Source organism: Acipenser ruthenus, chromosome 3, assembly GCF_902713425.1.
Source record: "Acipenser ruthenus chromosome 3, fAciRut3.2 maternal haplotype, whole genome shotgun sequence".
Taxonomy (NCBI): Eukaryota; Metazoa; Chordata; class Actinopteri; order Acipenseriformes; family Acipenseridae; genus Acipenser; species Acipenser ruthenus.
In genome coordinates this window covers 88,012,807-88,040,029 of record NC_081191.1, presented here as the reverse complement: position 1 = coordinate 88,040,029, position 27,223 = coordinate 88,012,807, and the positions used below count along the sequence as shown (strand labels likewise).

Below are 27,223 nucleotides of genomic sequence, written 5' to 3'. Positions count from 1 at the left end.
TCTGTAATAATTATCTGGTAAAGGGTAACGCAGTCTTGCGGTGTAACACTTGAACTTCATATTACTCCATTGAAAATTCTCCAAGACAGCCCAAAAATGTGTAGACAGACATTTCAATCCCTTTTATTTTAGATTGCTTGTCACTGTGGTGGCCTAGCAGCAAAACTCAGGGTTTTGATCTTGGCAGTCATATGATTACATCACCACATACAGCAGAACAAATTTTTTACAGTTGTGGATTTCAGTTCCATTTATATTTGGCTGCAATTGAACATGAATCCCTTGAGAAAACAAGAACAGCAGCTCCGGGACTCAGAAACAGTTTATGTTGTTGGAGGCACTCTGCAGGTGCTGTGGGACTTGAGAGGCTTCATGTGTTCTCCCAATGCAATTGTATTTTTCCCTAGCCATAGGACTTATTAGACAGGCATACAACCTGCCCCAGGGTAAATGATTGATGCTTAGTCTCTCCGACAAGAACTCCCCTATAGCATAAAAATTGGAAGCAGTAGGAATTAATACATTAATACATGAATAAACTAACCAAACCCAAACTCTGTCATTCATTAGTTGTCCTTCTTTCAGTGTGTAAAATTCCCATCTCTACTGTTCAGGTAATGTATTCAGTTTTACAGGACTTCTATTAAAATCAAGAACAAGAAAGCAAGAATTTCTTTCAATGTGGTCATTCCTCTTTTACTTAGTTTTTTTCTATTTGTTTTCAATTCAGATGAAATGCATACATCCATCCAGCTCAACCAAGGTTTCTTTCTGAATACTCAGTCACATTAGGTCATATATTACAGAATAATATGTAATAGGCAAACAGGCAACAACAGACTAGTTCCGAATCAGGACTGCTTCAACAATATTTCAAAACCTCATTGAAGTTACTGCCCCCTGGTGGCATATCACCCTTTTCACCAGCACAATATCCATGTGCTCTCTTTCATATATATAGGATGGGTGCAGAATATTGAATTTACTGTACTTCATTTAAAGTTCAGCAACCCTGCTGGCCTTGCAATTGTTTTCTCTGACTATTCATTTGTGCTTCTTATTCCAGCTATCTATGAACAGTCCTGTGAAGCATACAAACACCTTGGGAAGACGTCAGATGCTTATTGGATAGATCCAGATGGAAGTGGACCACTTGGACCATTTAAAGTGCACTGCAATATGACAGGTAAAAATAGACAACTGTTAATTGTTGTCTCATTGGCCATGAAGGGAAGGGTTTGTTCCGAAGTTCAGGTTTTCCCACAAAAATGGTGTGGAGTGTCAGTCAAACAGTGCAGACAGGCTTTGAGGAAGCATAATGCATATTCTTAGTATTGGCAGTATGAATGCTGCTTGTGACAAGACGCATGTTCCTCGATATTTGTATTGCAGTTAGCACATAGATGATCAGGTTTCTCCAATAACATTTTCCAGTGAGGAGATAATAGAGAGACAGATGGTCCATTCTGCTGCCAGAAGATACAATTGAGGGGTCCCCTCAGGCAGCCAGCCAGCCTGCCTGCTTAGTCATGGCTAAGCATCCATTAATCAAATCACACTGCCAACACAAGGTACCCCTCATATTTCAATATGCACATTCACCAGTCAGCTCATTTTACAGTAATGAACTTCTCTGCAGAACTAAATCCCTTAACACATAATTTCTGAATTGTAAGTACAGCTTTAGATCTTTTCTTACAGCTGGGGAGGAACAGTAGGCAGCTACACACTAAGCACCATGTACTGAAACAACATACTGTTTTGAAACCAACTCCATTCTATTTTTAAGCTTTATTATAGATAGATAGATAGATAGATAGATAGATAGATAGATATGGAGTGGAGAGGAGGGCTATAGTGGAAAATTATTGACCCGAGGGAAGACTATTGTTACCGACAGGGGTCTATAATGCCCGAAGTCGCAGGAGGTAACAATAGTCTTCCCGTGGGGCATTTAATTTTCCACTATGGCTGAGTCTGCAGTACATATTTAATATATGAATCAGTCAAGAAAATAAGATTCATTTTAACTGTAGGAACACAGCAGCTCCCATCGTTCACTGCTACATAGTAAACTAGTGAAAAAATGCAACAATTTGTGTAATGTAAGGTTAAGTTGAAGGGGGAATTTGTCATGATTTTCATAACTAGTCTAGATTAAGTATAACATGGGTATGGTAATATGTTAATCATTTTAATACAATTATATCGTTTCAAAACTAATAATTAAGGAATTAGACAAAAAGTCTGTCTACCCAGGCTGTAAAACTGTTTGCGGCACTGGGCAATGCATATTTCAGCAGGGTTACGTACATTTCTCACCTTTCTGCACTGGGCAGGATATGTGCCATGGCCTCAGACCAATCTCACTGTCTTTCTCAGAGGACAAGGTTTGGACTACGGTAATCCATGATTTGCAGCCTCAGACATCAGTAAGCAGCTCTAGCCAGGAGAAACGGACTGTCCTGCAGCTCAACTACAGCGCCTCCATGGAGCAGGTGTCGGCCATCACCATAAGCGCAGAGCACTGCGAGCAGTATGTCTCCTATTCCTGCAGGATGTCAAGGCTGCTCAACACCCCAGGTAAGGTAGCAGGTGCTCTTCCTTTCATTTCTCACACCGCTGCTGGCTTTCTAATACCTTAAAATAACTTGTTAAAAAACAGCTTGTGTAAGTAAAATGAGAGGAACTAATTAAAAGGCCCACTGCACTGTCTGTTAGCATTTCTACTGAATAAAATTCAAAGCATGTTAAACTGAGGGGGTGGGATGTTTAACAAGCAGAGAAATAGATTAACAACAGTGGAGGTTCTTCATGTTAAAACCAAGCCAGACTGAGAGAACATGCATTTGCAAGGGTGAAAAGTAACAAAGTAGAAATACTTTGTTACACTACTTACATGTAAGTATTTGTTTTCGGGATCTGTACTTTACTTAAGTACTTTATTTTTGGGATACTTGTACTTTTGCTCAGGTACGTTTGTTTAGAAAATGTTGTACTTTTTACTCCACTACATTTCCCAGAAGCATCTCATCACTCGTTCTTTCAGCACACTGACTCATGCGCTGGCCAGGATTCTGATTGGGTAAAGCAGAGCCGCATGCGCAAAGTGTCTGCTCGCTTTGATGACATAGTACGGGGATGGCGAACCTATGGCACGCGTGGCATGCAGAGTCGTATTTGTTGGCACGCCAAGTCAGCAGCTGTTTGCTGGTTGTTTTTATTTTGTTGTTTTTTTTCCCCGGCCGCAATCAGAGCTGAATGGCACTTTGGAAAGCCAGTCAGTTTGATTTACATGGATGGCGCTGCACAATTGGCCGAGCGTCGCCCGGGGGGTGGGGGCAGTTTAGGTCGGCCAGGGTGTCCTCGGCTCACCGCGCACCAGCGACCCCTGTAAGCTGCCCGAGAGCTGCGTTGTCCTCCGACGCTGTAGCTCTTGGGTGGCTGCATGGTGAGTCCGCAGTGTGAAAAAAAGCGGTCAGCTGACAGCACACGCTTCGGAGGACAGCGTGTGTTCGTCTTCACCCTCCCAAGTCAGCGCAGGGGTGGTAGCGGTGAGCTGAGCCTAAAAATAATTGGCCATTCCAAATTGGGAGAAAATAATAAAAATAATTGGCAACGACTAAAAAAATGTTATTTATGTTATTTATGTTCAAATTACATTGTTAATTCTTAATAAATTGGTAGAAACGGAAAAAAAATGGTCATTTTGAAAAACGGAATTGGTCATTTTGAAAAACAGAATTTGCCATTCCCAAGAATAGAAAATCAGGAGCCCTAGGTAACAGCAGATTTCCACGGGTAGAATTTAAAGGCAGCTACTTTTTACTTCTGATACTTGAGTACGTTTAAGATATGATACTTTTGTACTTTTACTCAAGTAGTTTTCTAGACGGATACTTTGACTTTGACTTAATTACATTTTTTTTTCCAAGTAAAAGTACTTTTACTCAAGTAACACGTTTGAATACTTTTTCCACACCTTTGTATTTGTGCTGATGGCTTCAATTATAACTATCAGGATTTATATACTGTATTTTACCAATGGGGGAGTTCTAATTGTGGTTTCAGATAGTGTGCTTGGTAAGTGTAGGGTTAATACATTTGAAGATTTTGAAAGCCGTACTTATTAATGATTTTTTAATTTTTAAATTTTTTTATGCTGATGACAATCAAGAAAGGTAAGAAAGAGTTAAGAACTATGATGAGTCCTCGAATTGTAATTGAAAAAACATGGGTAAAGAAATAAATCAGATGCAAACTATTGAAACTATTCAAAGGAACAACCAAACCAGAATTCTTTCTTCTGGTCATTAATATATGCCATGTCATGATTAGTTATGTCTGGAAAATTTGACAGATGGTTAAAAAAAAAACAAAGACTGTGTTCTAATAAATCATTAACCAATTACCATATTTAATTAGCATTGCAGTTCAAGACCCTCGCTGCACATGACGTGACAAAGGTGCCGGAGCGCTTGAGGGATGCAACAGGGACTCTGTTCACTATCAGTGGCTGTTCGTTGTGTGTCCCATCTCAATGGGGGTTTGGGGGGTGGAGTATTTAGCCTGCCCCCACTGTATGGATCCAGAAATATTATTTATTTATTTAGCAGACTCCTTTATCCAAGGCGACTTACAGAGACTGGGGTGTGTGAACTATGCATCAGCTGCAGAGTCACTTACAATTACGTCTCACCCGAAAGATGGAGCACAAGGAGGTTAAGTGACTTGCTCAGGGTCACACAATGAATCAGTGGCTGAGGGGGGATTTGAACTGGGGACCTTCTGGTTACAAGCCCTTTTCTTTAACCACTGGACTACACAGCCTCCTGTTATATTAGATATCCAATTATATTAGAGTACATATCATTGGTAGTGTCAGAACCTGACGTGCACACTACATTGTGCTGTGAGCTTGTGGATGCATTGACATAATGTAGCATCTTCAGGTTTGAGAAGTGTGTCGTCTCCTTTTTAATCAAAAACACAACCTGTACTTGAAATAGGATCTAATTTTAAAGTCAGTCATATCTAATAATTGGTATTTTGCATTTAGAGGTTTCTCTGTTTTCCCTCTACATTTGCTTTTATAACTGGGTAGATATTATCTAATTTAATATATAACCACTTATGTCTTTGTTATCTATCTGCGTATCTTTAACAGTTCTTTATTAAAATATTAAAACAATAGTTATGTAATTCTTATTTCAATATTTGCTCGTAAGGGTAGATATAGAGCTAGAAAGATCCTTACAAACCCAGTATATGATTGTGGGAGTGCTGGTCTTATTTCTCCTGACAGGATGGTGTGAACAAGATGTTTATAATAAAGGCTTCCACGTAATAATAATGCGAATAAACCTATCCCATCATGATTAAATACGTCATATTTGCGATGCTTTTTATTCTAATTTCTACACCCAAACATCCAGGACACTTAAACACTTTTTAATCGATGAACGTTTTATTCACCGTGAAATGTTGAACATAAAAAAAGTTTTAAACGTTCATTCCTTGGCGAAACAGCAGTCTATGGGGGGCTGTGTGGTGATGCTGCCTGATGGGTATGTATGTTTCTGTCTGTCTCGTTGTAGTGTTTATCAATTCCCCTCTTTCCATAAGCACAGCAAGCACAATATTAAAATTGTATGTAAAGCATGACTACACAACACAACAACAATACTACTGCGACTACTTTGAATGTGTTCTATTGTTAAGTGTTTTTCACTGACTTTTTCTTCTCCTTTAAGAATTAAATTGATCCCTGTTAAGCTATTTGTGTATCTCGATTATAACTGAGAAACATGTTAGTAGTCAAATTGGCTTAATTCACTGGTTTTGTTCCGTGCAGAATTAGAAACTGCATGCAAACAAGGGTACAACATTTTAATAAAAATGATTTATGCTTGACACACTGTATTATAATCACTATTCTTAATTGTATTAATATTAATAAAGACTAGTCACTTATTAAAATGTTGCACTCTCATTTTCTCATTCTTCATTCTGCTTTTAAATGAGAAAGTAAGGACTTGGGCTATTTAAAAGCCCATTTAGTTGTGTATTATTTCCTTTGTTATTTGACAAAACACAGCATTTTGCTAAAACCACCAAAAAATAGACAACCCGACAAGCATCATTCTCTTCCGCAAAACAGAATGAAATACCACCCAGTTGGACAGTGCCCTTTTATGACACTGGGTCTATAACAGTACCACAGTCAGTTGCTGCAGTCTACAGTGTTGCTTTCCAAACACCTGACTACAGTTGCATAATACAGTTTACATAAATTAAATGTTGTATTTTAAATACTTTATACTATAGTATACTATAGTAAACTTGCTATACAAGTACTGTAGAATTGTATGTTCTTTTTTTTTATCTGGGGTACATGCCTGACATAGATACAATGCTGCCCATAAAATTAAGTAATTTAGGGCAATTCATTTGAAAAATCTAAAATAACATGGTTTTCTGAGAATCTTGCCCTAAGTACCAGGCGCATATAAACTAAATATATTGTGCAGAGAAGTGTTATGATTCACAACAATGTACTCTCTGGAGTGGATTTTTTCTTTTTAATATAGACCTACATTTTATTATAAGCCATATCACCATAGAGACTATTGCTTTTTATTGTATTGCAAAGTAGTTATTTGCAATTTTAAGGGCTAAACTTTTTTTCAAACATGTTTAAGTACTTTAATGTTTTTAAACAGAAGGGCTGTCAACAACTGACAAGTATAGCCCTTCCATTTATAAATGAAGTGCTTAAACTTACCAGGGTTATTTGTCAATTTCACCATAAAAATGCAGTAAGTCCCAAATTAGTCCTTCAGAGACATAAATTACAGCTTAAAAAATATTCAAATAAAAGGCAAATTAAATTAAAACAACAATAATTCAACATCACTGGCTTTAATTGTTAGTTGTACCTACTAAAATCTCCACACAAATGTTCCGAATGAATGTCAAAAACAATTGTAGGCTGCGTCCCAAACCATACCCTTCGACAAATGTACACTTCGCGTGACGTTTTACTGACATCACAGAGTGTGCACTTGGGTGAGCGAGGGAGTAGGGTGTAGGGTTGAGCTAAAAGCGTTAAATGGGACGCACTTCAGCATCATCATTCAACGCCTTTACCTTTGACTGATCAAGAAGCTACGCAATCTTCTGTTATCAGATTGTAGTTTGGAAGAATGGCTGTAGCATTTGCACTGTTCCTGTTCCAAAGAACTGTGGCAAGGATTTCAGCAAGTAGGAGGTGTCTTCGCCACGCTATTGCACTACTGAGCGAACAAGAGGTATTTAGAACAGTTTACATGTATATGGTTATTTTTAAACTTTGAGAATTTTTTTATTTTTTTTATGAATTTAGTCGTTGCCAATTATTTTTATTATTTTCTCCCAATTTGGAATGGCAAATTATTTTATTACTACCCCTGCGCTGACTCGGGAGGGCAAAGACGAACATACACTGTCCTCCGAAGCGTGTGCCGTCAGCCGACCGCTTTTTTTACACTGTGGACTCACCATGCAGCCACCCAAGAGCTACAGCGTCGGAGGACAACGCAGCTCTCGGGCAGCTTACAGGCAAGCCCGCAGGCGCCCGGCCAGACTACAGGGGTCGCTGGTGCGCGGTGAGCCGAGAACACCCTGGCCGACCTGGCCCTCCCTCCCCCCGGGCGGCGCTCGGCCAATTGAGCGCCGCCCCCTGGGAGCTCCCGTCCTCAGTCGGCAAAGGAATAGCCTGGACTCGAACTCGCGACGTCCAGACTATAGGGCGCATCCTGCACTCTACGCGAGTGCTTTTACTGGATGCGCCACTCAGGAGCCAACTTTGAGATAATTTGAAAAGCTTTGATATTGGTTAATAAAATAAAAACTTTGCCACATTATACGAACGTGTACTTCATAATGTAGCCTAATATTTACGTTTTTTTTTGGTTTGTTTTAAATAATATTTTAAATAATAAGATATCTATTTTACTTTAAGTCCGATAGGTAATATATTTTGCTTTATGTTCAGTATCACTACGCAATGGCTAACGGTTCTACACTAATTTATTAATCACTGCAAAAACATTTAATGGAAATGATAAAAGTGTGCAGGCTACATAAACATTTCAAACGTCACTTCCAGCCCAGCTTTGCGGCATTTCTTTTCCACGTGAAGAGGACCTCGTTTGCCACACGCAGCTGGATCAGTTTTAGGGTCTCTTCCTCTGTCCCTGTATTTCGTAAAAAAAAAAAAAGAAATATATTGCTCGGTTGTTATTATTATTATTCGTTTATTTAGCAGACGCCTTTATCCAAGGCGACTTACAGAGACTAGGGTGTGTGAACTATGCATCAACTGCAGAGTCTCTTACAATTACGTCTCACCCGAAAGACGGAGCACAAGGAGGTTAAGTGACTTGCTCAGGGTCACACAATGTCAGTGGCTGAGGTGGGATTTGAACCGGGGGCCTCCTGGTTATTAACCCTTTTCTTTAACCACTGGACCACACAGGTTATATCATCTGCTAGTTTTGTAGCTACCTCTCTAGTTCATGAATTAATTAATTGATAGATAATTCCAGCAATCGGTACTGAAAAGGTTTTTCGCTGTACTTTCTAATCATATATTTAAATCGTGATCATAGATTTAAAAAGAAAAAATTTATTAGCTAAGTGACTCAATACAACATACATTTCACAAGTAATTAGCTTGTTAAATAACTTAACAATATCTACAATTTCCTAGCTAACTACAGTTACATTATATTTATGTGCAGCCTCGTCTGCTATATTTGCAAATTGTTCCCACTTGTCCCCGCCTTTAACGCAAAGAGTTCTGGGACTTCAGCACAAAAACACTTCCGCAGAAGTCAACTGTTTTGTACACTCAGTCGAAGGATGCAGTGAAGGGCACATAAAACACCCTTCGCTCGTTCCCTAAGGAATTGGGACAACCCTTAAGATGACGAACAGAGTACTTCTGCCCCTCAAGGGAAGGTAACGAGTAAGCAAGGGTGCGGTTTAGGACGCAGCCGTAGCCTCTGAGACTGAAGAAAATTACTGTCAGTAATAAAAGCAAATTCAAATGAGAAAATAAATACAGTAAATAATTACGTTTGCGAGTGATTTCAACTAAGCACAGTTAAACTTATAGTAAATATATTTGCTTATAAGAGTAAATTCCATTAAGAGCACATAGTAAGATAAATGGATAAGAACGATTTCAAGTAAGAGCAATTAGAAAAATACATGAATATGGTTATCTTTAGGAGTAAAATCAAGTACAAGATACAGAAAATATAATTATAGTTGAGCGCAATAGTAGAATACAGAAAAAGTGTGGAGCAGTTAAGTGCAGGTATAGGATGATGCAAGTGATGCAAGTATTGATACAATATGGTGCCATATAGTCTAGTATAGTCGAGAGTTGTTTACAGATGCTGTCTGAACAGGTGTGTCTTGAGGAGGGGTCGAACAGAGAATGTTTTGACAGGAAAGCAGAGCTGGTGATGTACCGCTCGCTTTAGAGAGGAATCAATCAATATTTATTTTATGTAGCACCTTTCATAGTGGACCACCATCACAAAGCACTTTACAAGATGCAGTAACAAGAAAATCCATAATACTTTAAATACAGAGAAATGCATAATACACGTTATGCAGTTAAAAAAAAAAAAAAAAAAGCATAATACATTAAATACAGTGGAAAGGGAGAAGGGAGACAGGACGGTACATCTGGAGGGATAAGGGATCAAGGGAGGGTTTTTTTAAGATGGGGTGATGCAGGCCTGTTTGAAAGCAGAGAGGAAAGAGCCAGAGAGTAGAGAGGTGTGAAAAGGCAGTAGAGCAGAGGCAGCAGCCTGGAAAAGGTGAGTGGGGAGGGGGTCCAGAGCACACGTGGCGGGTTTGTGGCCCTGGAGCAGGGAGCAAAGATCAGATCTGAGAGGAGTGAGAAGGAGGGTAAATTAGTAGGGATTGCAGAGGGTGATGGGGAGTGAGTGAGCAGAGGACAGGGGTCGGGTGGGGAATGAGGCGAGGTATTGAAGGATTTGCGGATGTCAGTCATTTTAGAGGAGAAGGGAGGAGGGAGGAGAAGGTAGAGAAAAGTTTACGAGGATTGTTAGTAGAAGACTGAATGATAGAGTGGAAGTAGGAGCGTTTGGCAGGGGTGAGTGTAGAAGAGTGTAGAAGAGAAGGGCGTGAGTGAGCAATAGAGATCCAAGGCAGCAGGGTTTGATTTTCTTCCATTTATTTTCAGCAGAGTGTAGTTCGGTACGAGCTGAGCAAAAGACAAAGGAGAATCAGGGCTGGGGTGGGACAGGGCCGGGCAGGTCGAGAAGCTAGGGGACAAAGGGAATTGAGGCAGGAGGTGAGGGAGGAGAAGAGGGTAGAGGTAGCCGAGTCTAAAGAGTTGGGAGAAGGAGTCGATAGAGTGGAGGTGCAAAAGAGCAGCAGAGGAAAAGACAGAGGGGGAGAGAGAACGGAGGTTTCAACGGAAGGTGACAGAGGGGGTTGATGGAGTAGGAAGGGATGAGAGCGACAGAGAGAAGGAGATAAACTAGTGATCAGAGAGGGCGGGGGGGAAGCAGTCCCTGGTGAAGATGAGGTCCAGTTGATGTCCAGCTGTGTGAGTTGGTGGGGGACAGGGAGAGCCAGAAGGTGAAGGAGTGAAGAAGGGGAAGAAATCCAGCAGAGTGGCTGTGGTTGGAGAGGTGGATGTTGAAGTCACCTAATAGAATAACGGGTGGAGGGAGAGGGGAGGGAGGAGAGGAGGAAGTCAAGCTCATCAAGAAAGTGAGTAAGGGGTCCAGGAGGGCGGTAGAGAACAATGAGGAGGAGGCGACAAGGAGAACTCAAAGGTGCTAACAGAGAGAGAGGAGAGAGCAGAAGGAACAGAAAAGAACAGTCCTGTTCCCCCACACCATCCAGAGGGGCGAGGAGAGAGAGACAGGTTTCAGTGAGAGCTACGAAGTCAAGAGAGAGGTGAGAGGCAAAGGCAGAGATAGAGTCAGGTTTGTTGGAAGCCGAGTGGCAATTCCAGATGGCACCAGAGGGAACACTGGGGAGGGGTTGGTTGAGCAGAGGAAAGGAGGAGAGGCAGGGAGATCAGGTTAGAGGAGTTAGATTTGCAGCGGCAGGGAGAAGCCAGAGGACGGGAATGAGAGGAGAGGATTACGGGGATATTAAGGTTAGTCATGGTAGAGAGCAGTAGAGGAGAGGAAGTAGAAGTGGCTATGGGAGAGGGTGGTGCCATTCATAAATCATGAAAGGTGCAGTAGAACTTTATTAGTGGGAGCTGGGTTCCCAATGACAATTAGCAGCTTTTAGTCAGCCCTGAGAAGGGTTGCCAGATGTTCATACTCGCCAACATTTGGAAACTGTTCAACGAGACATCGGAGGGGTGGGAGTTGGGTCATACCCATAAAAACACATAATACATGCAAACACTCATTGTCATACAAGTAAAAGATATACACCACATGACCATCATGATAGTAAAAATAGACATAATGAAACGTTCCTACCTTTGTAGAAGATAGTGATCAGCACTTTTGTCAGCCACACGAAGAGAAGAACGCACTAACTCTGCGGTGCAGGATAAATGAATATTTTGTACTCCAGTCACTGTTAAATATGCACTTTCTTTTTTTGTTGCTTTGATAGATGTCTGTGGCGTAGTGTCCCACTCCTATATATATATACACAGTATATATATGCACTGTTTATTATTATTTGTATTATTGTTTGCGGTACGGATAAAAGCGCCACGTAATTTGTTATTGTTTTTAGATTTTAAAAACCTTGTGAGGATGCGTGACTGATCAGCTAGTGATTTATTTAGCTGGCTGACAGTCACGCATCCTTATTAAACTCGTGCAGACGGTAACCATCTCCCGGGTTAATTCATTGATTAATTGTTGCTAATCGGGAGATGGTCACTGTATATAAACCTGCAGCTTTCTACCCTTGCGGAGAGTGTATGAGGAGTGAGAGCGGAGAGAGCGAGGAGAGAGAAAACAAAACTTAAAAATAACTGCTAAGTATCGTGCTGGGGTAAAACCAGCACGCTTATTTGCTTATTTCTATTTGTTTGGCCAACGTGCCCTTTTGTTTGTTTGGTGTTTGTGTTTGTTTAAACCTTTTGATTTGTTTTGTTTATTTAATAAATACACTGAGCGCCAATGCGTTCAGTTTCACCCGCGCATTCCATATTTACTGTTACTCCTTCCTGGTCTGTGACGTCATCACAGTAACAGCTCGGCCACATATGGTGTCCTGCGTGGGACAAACAAAGCCTCAAGAAGCCGGACCAGGAAAAAAAAGGACTTTTTTGTTTGTTTGTTTTTTTCGAATAGTGTTTTTGTGATTGGGAAGAAAAAAAAAAGAAAATGGGATGCAAGGAAGACCGAGAGGTGAAGGACAGGGAGGAGGAGTGTCGTCTAATGGACAGAAATCCAGGGCGATATAGCCAGCCATCGGAGGTGTGCCCCCTCTGCGACCAAAAACATTGATTTGCCAACTGTCCCTTCTGCTATTATGAAGAGGAGGAACTAGCGCTCAGAGGGGGGGAACCCGTGCATCCAGCGCCCAGAGGGGTGGAGCCCATGCATCCAGCGCCCAGAGGGGGGGAGCCCGTGCATCCAGCGCCCAGAGGGGGGGAGCCTGTGCATCCAGCACCCAGAGGGGGGGAGCGCCTGCATCCAGCGCCCAGAAGGGGGGAGCGCGTGCATCCAGCGCCCAGAGGGGGGGAGCCCATGCATCCAGCGCCCAGAGGGGGGGAGCCCGTGCATCCAGCGCCCAGAGGGGGGGAGCCCGTGCATCCAACGCCCAGGGGGGCGGAGCCCGTGCATCCAACGCCCAGAGGGGCAGAGCCCGTGCATCCAGCACCCAGAGGGGGGAGCGCCTGCATCCAGTGCCCAGAAGGGGGGAGCGCGTGCATCCAGCGCCCAGAAGGGGGGAGCCCGTCCATCCAGCGCCCAGAAGGGGGGAGCACGAGCATCCAGCGCCCAGAAGGGGGGAGCGTGTGCATCCAGCGCCCAGAAGGGGGGAGCCCGTGCATCCAGCGCCCAGAAGAGGAGAGCCCGTGCATCCAGAGCTCAACAGAGGGTCAGCAGAGAGAGAGAGAGAAAAAAAACAGTACGGTAATGAAAGCGAACACCTTACAGCTGTATTGAACTTCCAAGGATAAATATCAGGACTTTCTTCCTATGCATCGGGACGCCGCACATTTGCTAAGAAACTATGACTGCCCCCGACCATATAGGGACTGGTGGTGTGTATAGATGTTTGTAAATTCCACAGAATGGTCTAAAAATGTGTTCATCAAGTAATGTAACACACCTTCACTGCCTGTAGGTACTATCCACTTGCAGTATGTCCTTTACCTTTCCTTGCACTTAGAATTAAAGTTATTATTGACTTAAAGAAGATTAGAAATCCAGTAAAAGTACTTGAGGTGCTAAGGAAATATGGGGGGGGGGGGGGGGGTGTTAAAGCTACATTTATATTGTTTCAAATCAAATTTTATTATGGGATAGTTTAAGATGCTATGTATTTTCTTTATTTTCTTTAAAATAATTTCATTACTGGATTTCTTTGCCGTATTTACAAATATTTTAGCACCCGGTGCTGCTTTCATGGGGGAGGGCTTTGAAACAGCACAGTTTTAATTTGTTCCCAGCTTATTAATAAGGGAACAGTTTTTAGCGTTGCCCTTTGAATTTGCTTGTGTTTCAGAAGCCTCCTCTTTGAAAACTGAATTGAGAAAAGGTTTATAGTGGTCACAACTTTATTTAAAAGTCATGGACAAACTAAATGCTCTGACTACACACACACAGGCAGGGCGTGCGGTAATTTCACAACTACTACATGCACTGTCGTGTGTTACTGCTTACATAGAAGTAAACTGACCAGCGTAGCGTAGCATTCTATTTCCTGCAATTAGTGTTAAGGAAAACATCAAACCACAGAGAAGTAAGTCTAGCTCTGTATATTAAGTTTCCAATATTGTGGACATTTTTGTCATGAGTACTCTTCTGATATACAGTAGCAAACACTACTGCATCTTATCTTCAAAAAATGGTTTCAGTCCTGTTAATACCACCTTTATGCTGCTTGGCTTCCCAAGGGTAGTATTTTTAAAAGAGAACCTGAGTACCCTATGTATAATAGGATCTGGTCATGCCTCAACTGTTTTACCAAGATAGGCTCTGGATTTTTCAGTATGAATGAACAATAATCATTGACCTATGAGACCGGATGATAGCCATTTGATGTGCAAGTTTAGATGGAAAATGAATCTTGACACAACCCAATGGGTTGAAGATATCGCTGCCTGAAACACAAGGCAGGAACCTCTTTCTCCAGAGATAAAGACAGCTGGAGCACAATCAGCAACCAGCGAGGTGGGGAAGATGATGAGATACAGCTGGCTAAATCAGGAGTTTTCAATATCCCTTTAAACTCCACAGGAAACATCTCAGCGATCAGCATGGATGTATCAACTGGATAACATAAGACACTTTAAAAGTTGCAAAATATCCTTATCAGTGTAAATATAATAGTATTTGAAAATATTATATTTATTTAAAATGTTTAGTGTCAGTATATTGTTTTTTATCTTCTTTTTTTAAAATATTGACAGTGTTTTCTTTTTAAAAATCTTTTTATAACACAACTGAATCTCACATATGTGGCATATTGTTTTTCTGCTATCAGAAGCTCTTGCTTATTCTGGAGCCTAGAAACAACATTTTGTAGTCTACCAGAAACAAAAACTGTTTAAAAGTATAGAAAAAGAGTTTTAATGTACACACGTATAAAACCCCCAAAAAGTTAACTTAAGTTACAAACTAAATAGGTACTGCAATGGAATAGTAAAAATGAGCGTTGTGCCGATATTTGTTTTTTCCGAGTAGTATTTATCACCAGGTTTTAAATAAATCCAAATAAACCTATTAAATGAAACTGATGCATCACATACACATAAATTCCACTTAATTAATATCTAACATCTTCACATTTCTTAAAGGCAATTACTCTGAAAATATGATTATCGGCACAACATGAGTAATAACGTACTGTACCATTTACTTTTGACGAAATGAGCAAGGCCGTTGCTCTTGTCCCGCATTCCACCAGCATGTCCTCAATCGCCAGTAAAGCATACGCATGCAAACATTATTACATGGCTAGAATAAGGTTCTGTACTGGAATGGGGTGAATGAAAAAAATACAGTACCACAGATTTCAAACAATTGAAAATGAGAAGCAAGCTATAAAACAGAGTATTATCATTGTAAAATCAGTTTTCTATTCCATTGATAATTCATAATTTATTAAATTAATTGCTACAGGATGATAGAGGAAAGCTGGGATGCTTTGTTAAAACATGTGAACCTCTCGTAAACCTTGCCTAAATGGCTTAATATATGTAAACTTTTAATTTATACTGGTGCTTTTTAAAATGATCATATTTCACATGATTGACACTCACCTCATTCCCGATTGCGTTTTCTAAACATGATACCAGTGCATTATCTAGGTAATGTGAGTAGGGTTTATTATTATTTATTATTTTAGATCTTTCACAGTATATCTCCAATAGTTGTTTGTCATATACATTTCAAAGGTGCTTATCAAAAAATTTGCCTTTATATATGTTTTGGAATAAATATGGACTACCAAAGTCCACAATCAGAGCAATTTTAACTGAAACACTTGAAAGATATGGACGTCCAAAGAAAATGATGGGTACAGCAGTTGGGAGAATCATCTTAACGGCTAAAAAAAAATAAACAATATTAACAACCAATTATTTTAAAAAAAGATTTAGAAGCATCAGGCATAATAGTGCACGAAAGAACTGTTCAGAGGCACCTGAACAAAGAAAAGTTGTATGCATGTAGACCTCGCTGCAAACCACTTGTAAGGAAAATTCAAACAATACAAACTAAGGAGAAAAAAAAAATATTCTAAAGATCGCAGTGTATCCAGCTCACGCTCCCTGCTGAAACAATGCTGGTTTTCTGTTCCTACAATATGCCACTTATTTCAGTCAGAGCTCCAGGATTGTTGCAAGAGGGAGCCTGAACTGGATGCACTGTTATGTTTGAAAGAAAAAAAAAACACATTCCCAAGAAAAAGTTGATTCCCTAATTGATTTACCTACAATATTTCAATAAAGAAAATATCATCCCTCGATTCTTCTAGGGTGGCTGTGAAGAGCTTTGGGGAAATTGTATCTCCTTGACGAACTCCTTTTTTAATCTTGATTTCGTCTCTGTTTTTATGGAGTCTTACTGTGGATTCTTGTATATGGTGCTGATCAAGTCTCTGTAATTTTTCTCAATTCCTTGTTTTTTTCAGAGAGCTTAATACAGATGTGTAAACAGAGTTAAAGGCTTTTTCAAAGTCGACGAATCCCAATCAAAGTGGTAGTTCGTACTCGTTGCTGGTTTGAATCACTTGCCGTACAACTTGAAGATGATCCTTTGTGCTAAATCCACTCCTGAATCCTGCTTGCTCATTTGATTGTGCCTAATCAAATTTCTCTTAGTCTGTTGGTGAGTATCTTGGTTTTTCCATCTCGTCTTCGTCATCTGCTACGTTGCTCTTTTCATCTTGATATCATTTTCTGTAAAAGTCTTCAACTCTCTTCAAAATCAATTTGCGGTTCTTGATGACAGTCCTGTCCTCTTGTGTGATTGCTAAAATCTTTTTTTTTTCCCAAAGATCAGTCTTTGTTTTGCTTTCTTCATGCTTTGGTTGGTTTCAGTAGTTTTCTCTACCAAACTACAGTTGCATGACCGTATATCTATCCTCAGTAATGCGCTTTCTTACTGTCTTGCAAAGCTCAATGTATTCAATCTTTGCAGAGCTACCGTTTGTCATTTCCCTTCTTTTCTTCATGAGGTCTTTTGTCTCTTGCGTGATCTTCTGGTCGCATTTTGTACTCTGTGCTCCAACTGATGGTTTTTCCTGTTTCTGCAATTACTTGCGTCACTTCCTCATAGATTTTGTTTATCTCGATTGCTTCATCTTTTTGCAGATCTTGAAGAGCGCTGAATCTATTCTTCAGTTCCAGTTGAAACACCTGGCTTTGCTTCTGGAGCATTTCTACTTTGATTGTGTTAGATTTCGTCATCACGAGTTTCGCTCTCTCCAGTGCTGTATTTAGGTGTGTTTCGCATCTTACAAGTCTGTGGTCACTTCCTGTTTTAAAATTGTTTAGTACTGAGACATTTGTATGGCATTGTGGCAGTCTGGCTCGCAGTGGTGATGTGGATGACGTCACGGACCAGGAAGTAACTCAAACCAAAACAGTGGATGGGCGGTTGAAGCTGAGTGCTGGTGCACTCAGCGTATTTAATAGACAAAACAAAAACAAAAGATTTAACAAAACACCAAACAAAAGGGCACGAGGGCCGAACGAATAAACAAACAAGTAAGTTTCGTGCTGGATACTCCAGCACGTTTTAGCAATTGTTTTCTTCCTCTCTCTCTCCCGTTCTCCACTCTCGAACACTCCACACACGAGTGCATAGTGCTGCTGGTTTATATACTCTGGCCGAGGGATTTAACTAGTTGGTAATTATCTTATTATCCCCCGGCCAGAGTCTGCACGCGTTTGGTAAGGATGCATGACTGTCAGCTAGTTAAATAATCAGTAGCTGATCAGCCATGCATCCTCACGAGGTTTTTAAATATAACAATAAAAGACGCGGCGCTTTTACCCGCGCCGCAAACAAAAATACAAATAATAATAAATAGGGGCGGGACACTCCGCCACACATGCCCCCCCTTGTGCGCAGCACACATGGCCTTTTCGGCCACCTCCCCCCTTAGTCCCCAAAGTCCCGGTTAGCAGTCCCGGCGCAGGAACAGGGGCAGCAGCGGACCAAAGGTGGCGGCCACGGTGGGATGTCCTCCTCCCACCCAAACAGCCGTAGCGTTCCAATGGCCCGCGCACCGGCCGGCTCCTCTGGCCAAAAAAATTTTGGGGGTGGTCTCCAGACCTGCCCCCCCTTCTTCATGGCCGGCCACCCTTTCTCCTGCAGCGAAATTGCTGCGGGGGAAGCTGGTCTCCTGACCTCCCCCCCCTTCTTCATGGCTGGCAGCTGCCCTTCATGGGGCTCCAGCCACAGTATTTCCTGCCGCGAAAGTGCGGCTGGGGGAGCTGGTCTCCTGACCTCCCCCCTCCTCTTCACGGCCAGCAGTTCCCCTCCGTGGGGCTCTGACCACATGATCTCCGGCCGCGAAAGTGCGGCTGGGGGAGCTGGTCTCCTGACCTTCCCCTTCCTCTTCATGGCCAGCAGTTCCCCTCCGTGGGGCTCTGACCACCCAAACTCCTGCCGCGAAAGTGCGGCTGGGGGAGCTGGTCTCCTGACCTCCCCCCTCCTCTTCACGGCCAGCAGTTCCCCTCCGTGGGGCTCTGACCACAGTGTAGTGACCCCAGGCGAAGCAGGATCCCTGGCGACCCCAGGCGACGGCAGCAGCAGCGGACCCTCGGAAGGCGACGGCAGCAGCAGCGGACCTTCGGAAGGCGACGGCAGCAGCAGCGGACCCTCGGAAGGCGACGGCAGCAGCAGCGGACCCTCGGAAGGCGACGGCAGCCGCAGCGGACCCTCGGGAGGTGAACTCGGGAGGGGAGCCCCTGGCCATGGAGGCGGCAGCGGGAGCTCCACTTCTCCCTCGTACCCTGTGTCCTGTAGAGAACAAAAGGCAGCCCCAGGCGATGCAGAACAGCCATCCCCAGGCAATGGCGATGGTGGGAGGGGAAAGCAGTCCTCCCACAGCGGCTGAGACGGAACCAGCAGGTATTCACCCTCTGCTGGTGGAGCTGGGAGTGGCAAGCAGTCCTCCCACGGCGGCTGAGGCGGAACCAGCAGGTATTCACCCTCTGCTGGTGGAGGTGGGAGGGGCAAGCAGTCCTCCCACGACGGTTGAGGCAGAACCAGCAGGCATTCACCCTCTGCTGGTGGAGGTGGGAGGGGCAAGCAGTCCTCCCACGGCGGCTGAGGCGGAACCAGCAGGTATTCATCCTCTGCTGGTGGAGGTGGGAGGGGCAAGCAGTCCTCCCACGACGGTTGAGGCAGAACCAGCAGGCATTCATCCTCTGCTGGTGGAGGTGGGAGGGGCAAGCAGTCCTCCCACGACGGTTGAGGCAGAACCAGCAGGCATTCATCCTCTGCTGGTGGAGGTGGGAGGGGCAAGCAGTCCTCCCACGACGGTTGAGGCAGAACCAGCAGGCATTCATCCTCTGCTGGTGGAGGTGGGAGGGGCAAGCAGTCCTCCCACGACGGTGGAGGCGGAACCAGCAGGCATTCACCCTCTGCTGGTGGAGGTGGGAGGGGCAAGCAGTCCTCCCACGACGGTGGAGGCGGCGGAGGCAGAGGCAGCTCTTGCTGCTCTGCTCCTGGTGATGGTGGAGACAGAAGCAGCTCCTGCTGCTCTGCTCCTGGTGGTGGTGGAGACAGAGGCAGCTCCTGCTGCTCTGCTCCTGGTGGTGGTGGAGGCAGAGGCGATGGGGCGGATGCTGGCCACTCAGAGGGAGGCTGTGGCGGTGCTGGCTCCCTCTGCTGTGGCGGCTGGGCTGGTGTGTGCCGTGCTCCCTTCAGCAGCATAAATAGAGGCTGCTGGGGAACACCAGCATCCTGCCCTTCTCCCCCCCAGAAAAATTCAGGGGGTTGAGCCTGTAACTCCTCCCCTTCTGGCTCTTGGGACTGCAGCTTGGGTCCTAGGGCTGTGGAAGCCCCGACTTCCCTCTCTTCGGGCCGTGGACACACCGACTCCTCCCTTTTGGGCTGTGGACGCACCGACTCCTCCCTTTTGGGCTGTGGATGCACCGACTCCCCCCTCTTGGGCTTAGGACGTTCGGGCTCCTCCCACTCAGGCGCAGGACGTTCGGGCTCCTCCCACTCAGGCGCAGGACGTTCGGGCTCCTCCCACTCAGGCGCAGGACGTTCGGGCTCCTCCCACTCAGGCGCAGGACGTGCGGGCTTCTTTGCCTTCTTAGCACCGCCCCTCCTTCCCTTCTTCGGGACCAGCAGTTCCACCTCCTGCCATGGAGGGGGTTGGTCGGGTGCTTTGTGCCCGACCTTGCCGACGGCAAAGCACCACTCCTCCCCTTTGAGGCAGGTGAGGCAGGTTTCCTGATCCACCTGCGGCGATGGTATGGCCTTCAGGTGGATCCACTCCTCCGCAGTCTCCACCTCACCTCGATCAAAGGCCTGCACAAAGAGGGGGTCTTCATATGGGCACACCTCAGGGAGGTGCCCATACTCCAGGCAGGCGAGGCACCATGTAGCCCCTCCTTCCTTCAACTCCCTCTGATGCGCATGCCACCTCTCCATATAGGCGTCCACTTCATCCATTTTTTTTTTTTTTTTTTTTTCAAACACAAAAAACACTATTTGAAAAAACGAACACGAAAAAAACTTCCTTTGCTGTTCCTGGTCCGGCTGTTGGAGGCGTTGTTTGTCCCACGCAGGACACCATATGTGGCAGTCTGGCTCGCAGTGGTGATGTGGATGACGTCACGGACCAGGAAGTAACTCAAACCAAAACAGTGGATGGGCGGTTGAAGCTGAGTGCTGGTGCACTCAGCGTATTTAATAGACAAAACAAAAACAAAAGATTTAACAAAACACCAAACAAAAGGGCACGAGGGCCGAACGAATAAACAAACAAGTAAGTTTCGTGCTGGATACTCCAGCACGTTTTAGCAATTGTTTTCTTCCTCTCTCTCTCCCGTTCTCCACTCTCGAACACTCCACACACGAGTGCATAGTGCTGCTGGTTTATATACTCTGGCCGAGGGATTTAACTAGTTGGTAATTATCTTATTATCCCCCGGCCAGAGTCTGCACGCGTTTGGTAAGGATGCATGACTGTCAGCTAGTTAAATAATCAGTAGCTGATCAGCCATGCATCCTCACGAGGTTTTTAAATATAACAATAAAAGACGCGGCGCTTTTACCCGCGCCGCAAACAAAAATACAAATAATAATAAATAGGGGCGGGACACTCCGCCACAGGCATGCTTCTTGTTGGTGAGTATGTAGTCAGTTTCATTCTTCACTCCGTTGGGTCCTCTCCATGTCCATTTCCTGATGGGTTTCTTCTGGAAGAAGGTGTTCGTGATGAATAAGTTCTTGTTCTCTGCAAATTTGACTAGTCTGTCGCCCCTCTCGTTCTTGTCGCCACGTCCAAATTTGCCGACCGAATTCTCGTCTTCATGCTGGGCTCCTATTTTGGCGTTGAAGTCACCGATGATGAACTTAATAGTGGCTCTTCCCATTTTCATGTAGTTCTTGTACATCTTCATAAAAATCGACTTCATCTAAATAGCTTTTTGTTGGTGCATATACATGGATGACCTGAAGTTCATACTTTCTTGAAACTTTCACTATCAGTCTTGTGGACCTCTCAACCGCGCTACATTATTCTTGATTCTCTTGTGGACAATGAATACAACGCCTCCTGTTCGTCCATCTGTAGTGCCTCGGTAGAAGAGAAGATGTCCACTCTTGAGTTCTAGTAGTCCTTCATCTTTTTGCCGTACTTCGCTTAGTCCTACGATGTCCGATTTGATTCTTCCAAGTTCTTCTTCCAGCTATTGAAGTCTTGCTTCACCTGAAAGAGATCTGCAGTTTTACGTGGCCAGGGTCAGTGTTCTGTGGCAGCCTAAAATTATAACCTGGTGTTTCTTAGCACCCTCTGCCTTCATGCCTAACCGGCCGCTGCCTTGGGCGCCAGCAATCCAGCCTCCGGGGAATGAGGGCCATGTTTTTTTCTGTGCTTTCATCATGGGCGGGGTTGGCCGTAACTCACCACATTGGCCAGGCGGGTTGGTGAGTGCCCCTTCCACTTTGGCCGAGTATGTTACTTAAGCTTTCACAGCATGGTTGGACCTGCCAGAGTCAGGGGACCCCACTGTACTTCGCCTTGAGAACCCCTTGTCACCCTCCTGCCACTTTGAGGCAGTGGAAGTTGGACTTCATTAATTTAATTTCTATACAAAAGTATTGCATTTACATTTTCTTCTGCTTTGTCCTATACAGCGCTCTGATATACTTTTTGTATAAAAGGCGCTATATAAATAGGGCTTCTGGTTTTCGGTGCCCATTTAGTTGTTTCATAGAAAAAACATGTAAATTAAATCAATTTTTACTATTAACATGTTTCTCAGTTATGATTGAGATACATGAAAGGCTTAACAGGTATCAGCTGGATTTTTAAAGGATAGTAGAAAGGTCAGCGGAAAACACTGAAAATCAGAAGCCCTATATATAAATAAAGGATTGATTGATTGGTAAAGTACCTGGTGCTACGTGTTGTAATGAACTGCTTGACAGGAACATCAGTATCCTGGGACTCCAGTGGCATCAGTGCAGTGGACACATATCGTCACTTTAGTTTACTCAGGAAGCTTTGTCACCTGAGAGATTTCATTGTACTGACAAAGCCCAATCCCCTGCTTAGTTTTTGAGTTTCAGAAATCTGATCAAATAGGTAGTATAGCCAAAACGAATTATTTATTTTGTGAATCCACATATGTTTCACATTGCAAACACACTCATTTGACATTTTTAAATTGAACTTTTTTTGTGTTAAAACCTAGTAAATATGGACTGGAGAGGAGGAGGAGGCTTGCAGTGGGGAACTAAGGTTCCCAAGGGAAGAATCATATAAGCCAGAGGCTGAGGGCATTGTTTCCCCACTATAAGCCGATGTCTGCAGCTCATATTTGTTTTCTAAAGTACTTACAAAAGTAAGTGAGGCAAGGTTGTGACTAAATATGTTTTTATATATTTTGTTTAAATAGAGCTGTTACAGAACAAATAAATAAATAACTTTCTCACTACGGCATATAATTCTCAGAGTAGTCTTGTAGTCTTGATATATATATATATATATATATATATATATATATATATATATATATATATATAATGGGTCAGAATACATTATCACACAATAATATATGTCTCTGGTTAGTTTTGGCCAGTAATGCGATATTGCTGACAAAACCTATAGTGATGGGGTAAAACAAAAGGAGGGATTACATTAAAACTCAGATAAAGCTTCCAACCAGGAAGCGTCATTCTCTCTCTCTCTCTCTCTCTCTCTCTCTCTCTCTCTCTCTCCATTTTGCTCTCCTCACAAAGGCTTCCTTTTCACATTTCTTAAGGGAGAAGATGGAAAAAAACAAGCACATTCTGTGGGCATGAAGATAGGCCTGATTTAATGGACATTTGAATCATTTTACAGAAACCAGAGAAAATAATTATCTCACATAACATGACAATGTGGTGCTTCATCTAAAGTGAAATTCCTCTTAGCTGTTTGCATTGTTGCTTGAAGGTCGTTTCTTCTTGACAAAAATTACCTTTGCTCAGTGTTATTTACTCAGCTTTACACTATACAATTGATATTAATGGACCCTACATCCTGTCTTCTACAGAATGCTACTGAATTAATTAAGTAATTTAGTTTTGCCAGATAATTTTGATTCCTGGGAATCCCAATGCTTACTGTTATGTTCATCAGTTTGTAGCAATAGCATGTTATGATATGTGCCTCTGAACTGCTGTTTAAAAATGACATTTGAAAAATGACAATTAGGTAGATTATAAATTACCAATACTGATAAACTATACAGTTAAGATACGGTAATACATCTAGTGCCTATTTATTTGTTTGCTTAGCTTGAGGTTTAATTTATGAGCTTTTATGTGGCGAAAATTGTTCCTTGTATAGCCTTTGATATTATAACTATATTATAACTCCATAAGGGCAAATATTGTAGACAAGAGCATTTTGAATGACACTAGAATATCTGAAAACACATACCATCAGGTTGTTTTAAGCAACCCCCTTGAATCCATACGCATTGGGTGTTAGAAGTGTGCATGCATTTTAAAAAGTTGTCAAGATCTTTGAATAGGCTTCAAACTCCCACAATGAGGAGGCAAGGCATTTCTGTAAAACAAATCCTGGATATACACAGTACATAGATACACTAGAAGCTTCATTTAGAATCAATGCGAATGTGTGCTGTTTAAGATCTGCCTGAGCATCATGGGCTGGCCTCTGGTCAGGTATTGAGAACCTGTTGTTTTTTTGAGAAGAAAACTAAAACTAAAGAAAATTGGCTTTGTTAAGTGGGTCTAATTTTGGAATATTTTGCTTCATAATACTAAAGGGTTATTTTATTTTATGGAAAAAACCTATTTAGAATTGTGTGTATTGTCTGTATTGTTTTTGTTAGCTAAGCATTGTACATTCCACTTAACCTCTACCATTTCCCAACTTGCTGACTATGAAGGCTACTATTTTATGCTTCAAAAGACAGTGATTGATAGCAGAACCAAAGAATGAGCTAAAGTCAAGTGCAAATAAATGTGCAGTATGAAAAACAGATGCATTTAGGAATAAATTAATGCTACACTCTTACTTTGGAATTACATGTACTTTTCCACTTCCAGTATAATAATGTTTCAAGTCAAGGTGAAGTTTTTTGTTCAGCTCAGACTATACCTGTTTTTTTTTTTTATTTGAGGTGTGAAAATTGTTAATTCACCTCTGTATATCCTATGGGGTTGAGACATAATTTAAAACACAATGCCAGATCTTTGACATGTTTGAGCTGGGACCGTGATTTGTCTTACCACATTTGCACCAACGGCTGTGACGTCTGCACCAGTCAATTCAAGCTGTGTCAGTTCCTGAGAGGAAATGCAAAAGCAGCTTGTGTGGCCCTCATTTGAATGTCATGGAGGAAAATTGTCACTGTAGTGTAGACAAGTCATCTCCTCTACCGTGGCTCATTAAGGACGGCGGATTTTTCATTTTTTTTTTATTGAAATGTGTTCTGTTACAATTACAAGATAGTTTATCTTGTGATCTCAACATAAGACATTTTTAGTTTTTTCCATGTCCTCAATGAGCCACTGTACACCTCTATTCTAAACTGGTTGTTGAAAATGTTTTAGTCAGATGTATGTGTAAATTAAAGCTAGTTAGTGTCATCTGTTGTCTTTTCCCAGTCCTCTTGTTGACACTCCTCTTCCTCATCAAGGCACAGAAAGTTGGGGTCTTAGGCATTTAATATTATTGACGTGAAGTCACATTGAACAGCAATCCATCTGCTAAATACATAAATGTTAGAAAATGTTTAATACATTTCATGTTCAATCAGAATTACCAGTGATTTGCAAATCAATAAATGTTTAAAGCTCAGGACTGTTAAGTAAGAAGTTGAGAAACCACATCAATCAAACTGCAGCAGGGGTCTTTTTTTTAATCGCTTACTGCACTGAATGAACATTATTAAGTTTTACAGCCAATTAATTAAATGGATCTTTTAATTAATGTGGGAGGAAGCAGATGGGTGTCATGTAAGCAGGAGATTGAAGTCAAATCTGCATTGCACCTGCAAATTGTACTTAATGAACAATCTGTCATTGGCCCAAGACATGTTATTGAGAGTTGAAGCATACGTTTGTAGGATCCAGTATTTTACGTCTGCTTAGTTTTTTGACTAAGTGTATATATATATATATACTACCTTCACTATAACGAACCCCCATGGGACCTGCAGAAATGTTTGTTATATCAGCGTTCACTATAACAGGGTTTGGCAATTTGCTTCATCAGGACAGTGAACATGCTGGTACAGACCTGGCACACTTTAATGACGGGGTTACCAGGAACTTCAGCTTGCAAGACCCTCCCTTTGTTTTTCGGAGGATCGTGTCCTTTCAGTAGGGCTCTTTAATTTGTATTTCACTTTTGGCACTAATACATCAATAAAAACAAAATAAGTTCAACATTGCGTCTCTTTAATGAATACATGCGAGATGCCTTAAGCTGCATCCACAATGGACGCAAGCGATGCGAGCGAATAATTAAGAACTCACTGCAGTCAAATGGGAGTATCCACACCAGCAGCGAGCGATGTCGCTTTGAGAACATTTAGTGTCGCTAAAATAGAACCTGTTTCTATTTTTTTTTTTCGTCGCGCGACTGGAATGAAGCTGACCAAGCAGAAACACGTCACACACATGCCTGAAAACACGTCATACCTGAAAACACGTCACGCCTGAATACAAGTTAATCATTTTATGTAGTTCCAGTAGTCGTGGCTTGCAGGTGGTGTATTTAGCAGCACCTAGACAGCTGGAGATGTAACAGGCTTCAAATCAGACTACTACTACTACTACTACTGGTACCACAAAGAAAAAAATAAATAAATAATAGTACAACTAATATATGATAACAATAAAACTGTTGGATATATAGGCATGTTCAATAACTCTGATCTATAGATTGTACAAGTCCAACATTTATTTTACAACGGAGTTGCTGGAGGTCAAGTTGTGTTTTGTAATGGGACAGCCCATCTCTAGTATGTCCAATAGGAATGCATGGGCGGGGTCATGTATTTATTTCTAGTCTTTTGGATCGTTTCCAAGTCACATGTGGTGTGGACTGACATTCGGCGACTTTGCTCGCTCGCATCGCTTGCACCCAGTGTGGTTGCAGCTTTGAAGCATTGTGTTGAAGATATTTATCACAGATAACCTTTAAAAAATGTTTGACGTACAGTCCTGAAATCACATTTTAAGAAATGTCTAACACTGCTTTTTAGATATGGCATCTCTTGACTGACTAACGCATAGTCTCAGTCAATAAAACCTCCAGCTACAAAACAAAAAAAGGTAATTAGATTTGGTTTTTCTCTTTTGCATGCAAGCGCCAATGTTCTATAATTTCCTTTTTCACTTTGCTTATAATAGTGTGGTCCCATGCATGGGCTACTCATTACAGGCAAGCAAAAGAACAACTAATTGTCTGGTATTTGGAGTTTTAAAAAAAAAATGTTGTTGAATGTTTTGACTGAATATTCAGGACAGTTTGTATAGTTTAATGCAGCCCATAACTGTGAGACCAAGGTTGATAGGTTTATTTGTCTTTATTCCAATTAGTTACTTAGTTAAAGGGACTGAAATAGTCCATCTGGTTATCCCTCCAGTAACCTGACAGTATTTTCCAAGATGACTTCTTCATACATATACTCCATGAGCCCACTCGGGTTTAAATATTGAAATCCTGCAGACCACACTGGTATCCTTACATCAGAAATAATTAGCAGATATTAATCTATTCAACTTAGGCTTTAAGAACCAAGGCAAGAATGAACAAGACATCT

The 27,223-nt window shown here is 42.4% G+C and overlaps 1 protein-coding gene across 1 annotated transcript in view; it reads left to right on the top strand.

The window, feature by feature from the left end:
* LOC117394379 (contactin-associated protein-like 2) overlaps positions 1-27,223 on the top strand; it is a 545,795-nt gene that overhangs the window by 372,279 nt on the left and 146,293 nt on the right. The window contains exons 12-13 of the mRNA XM_033992589.3: positions 1,067-1,186; positions 2,383-2,583. Of these exons, the coding sequence (XP_033848480.1) occupies positions 1,067-1,186; positions 2,383-2,583 (321 nt within the window). The remainder of the gene's footprint in view (positions 1-1,066; positions 1,187-2,382; positions 2,584-27,223) is intronic.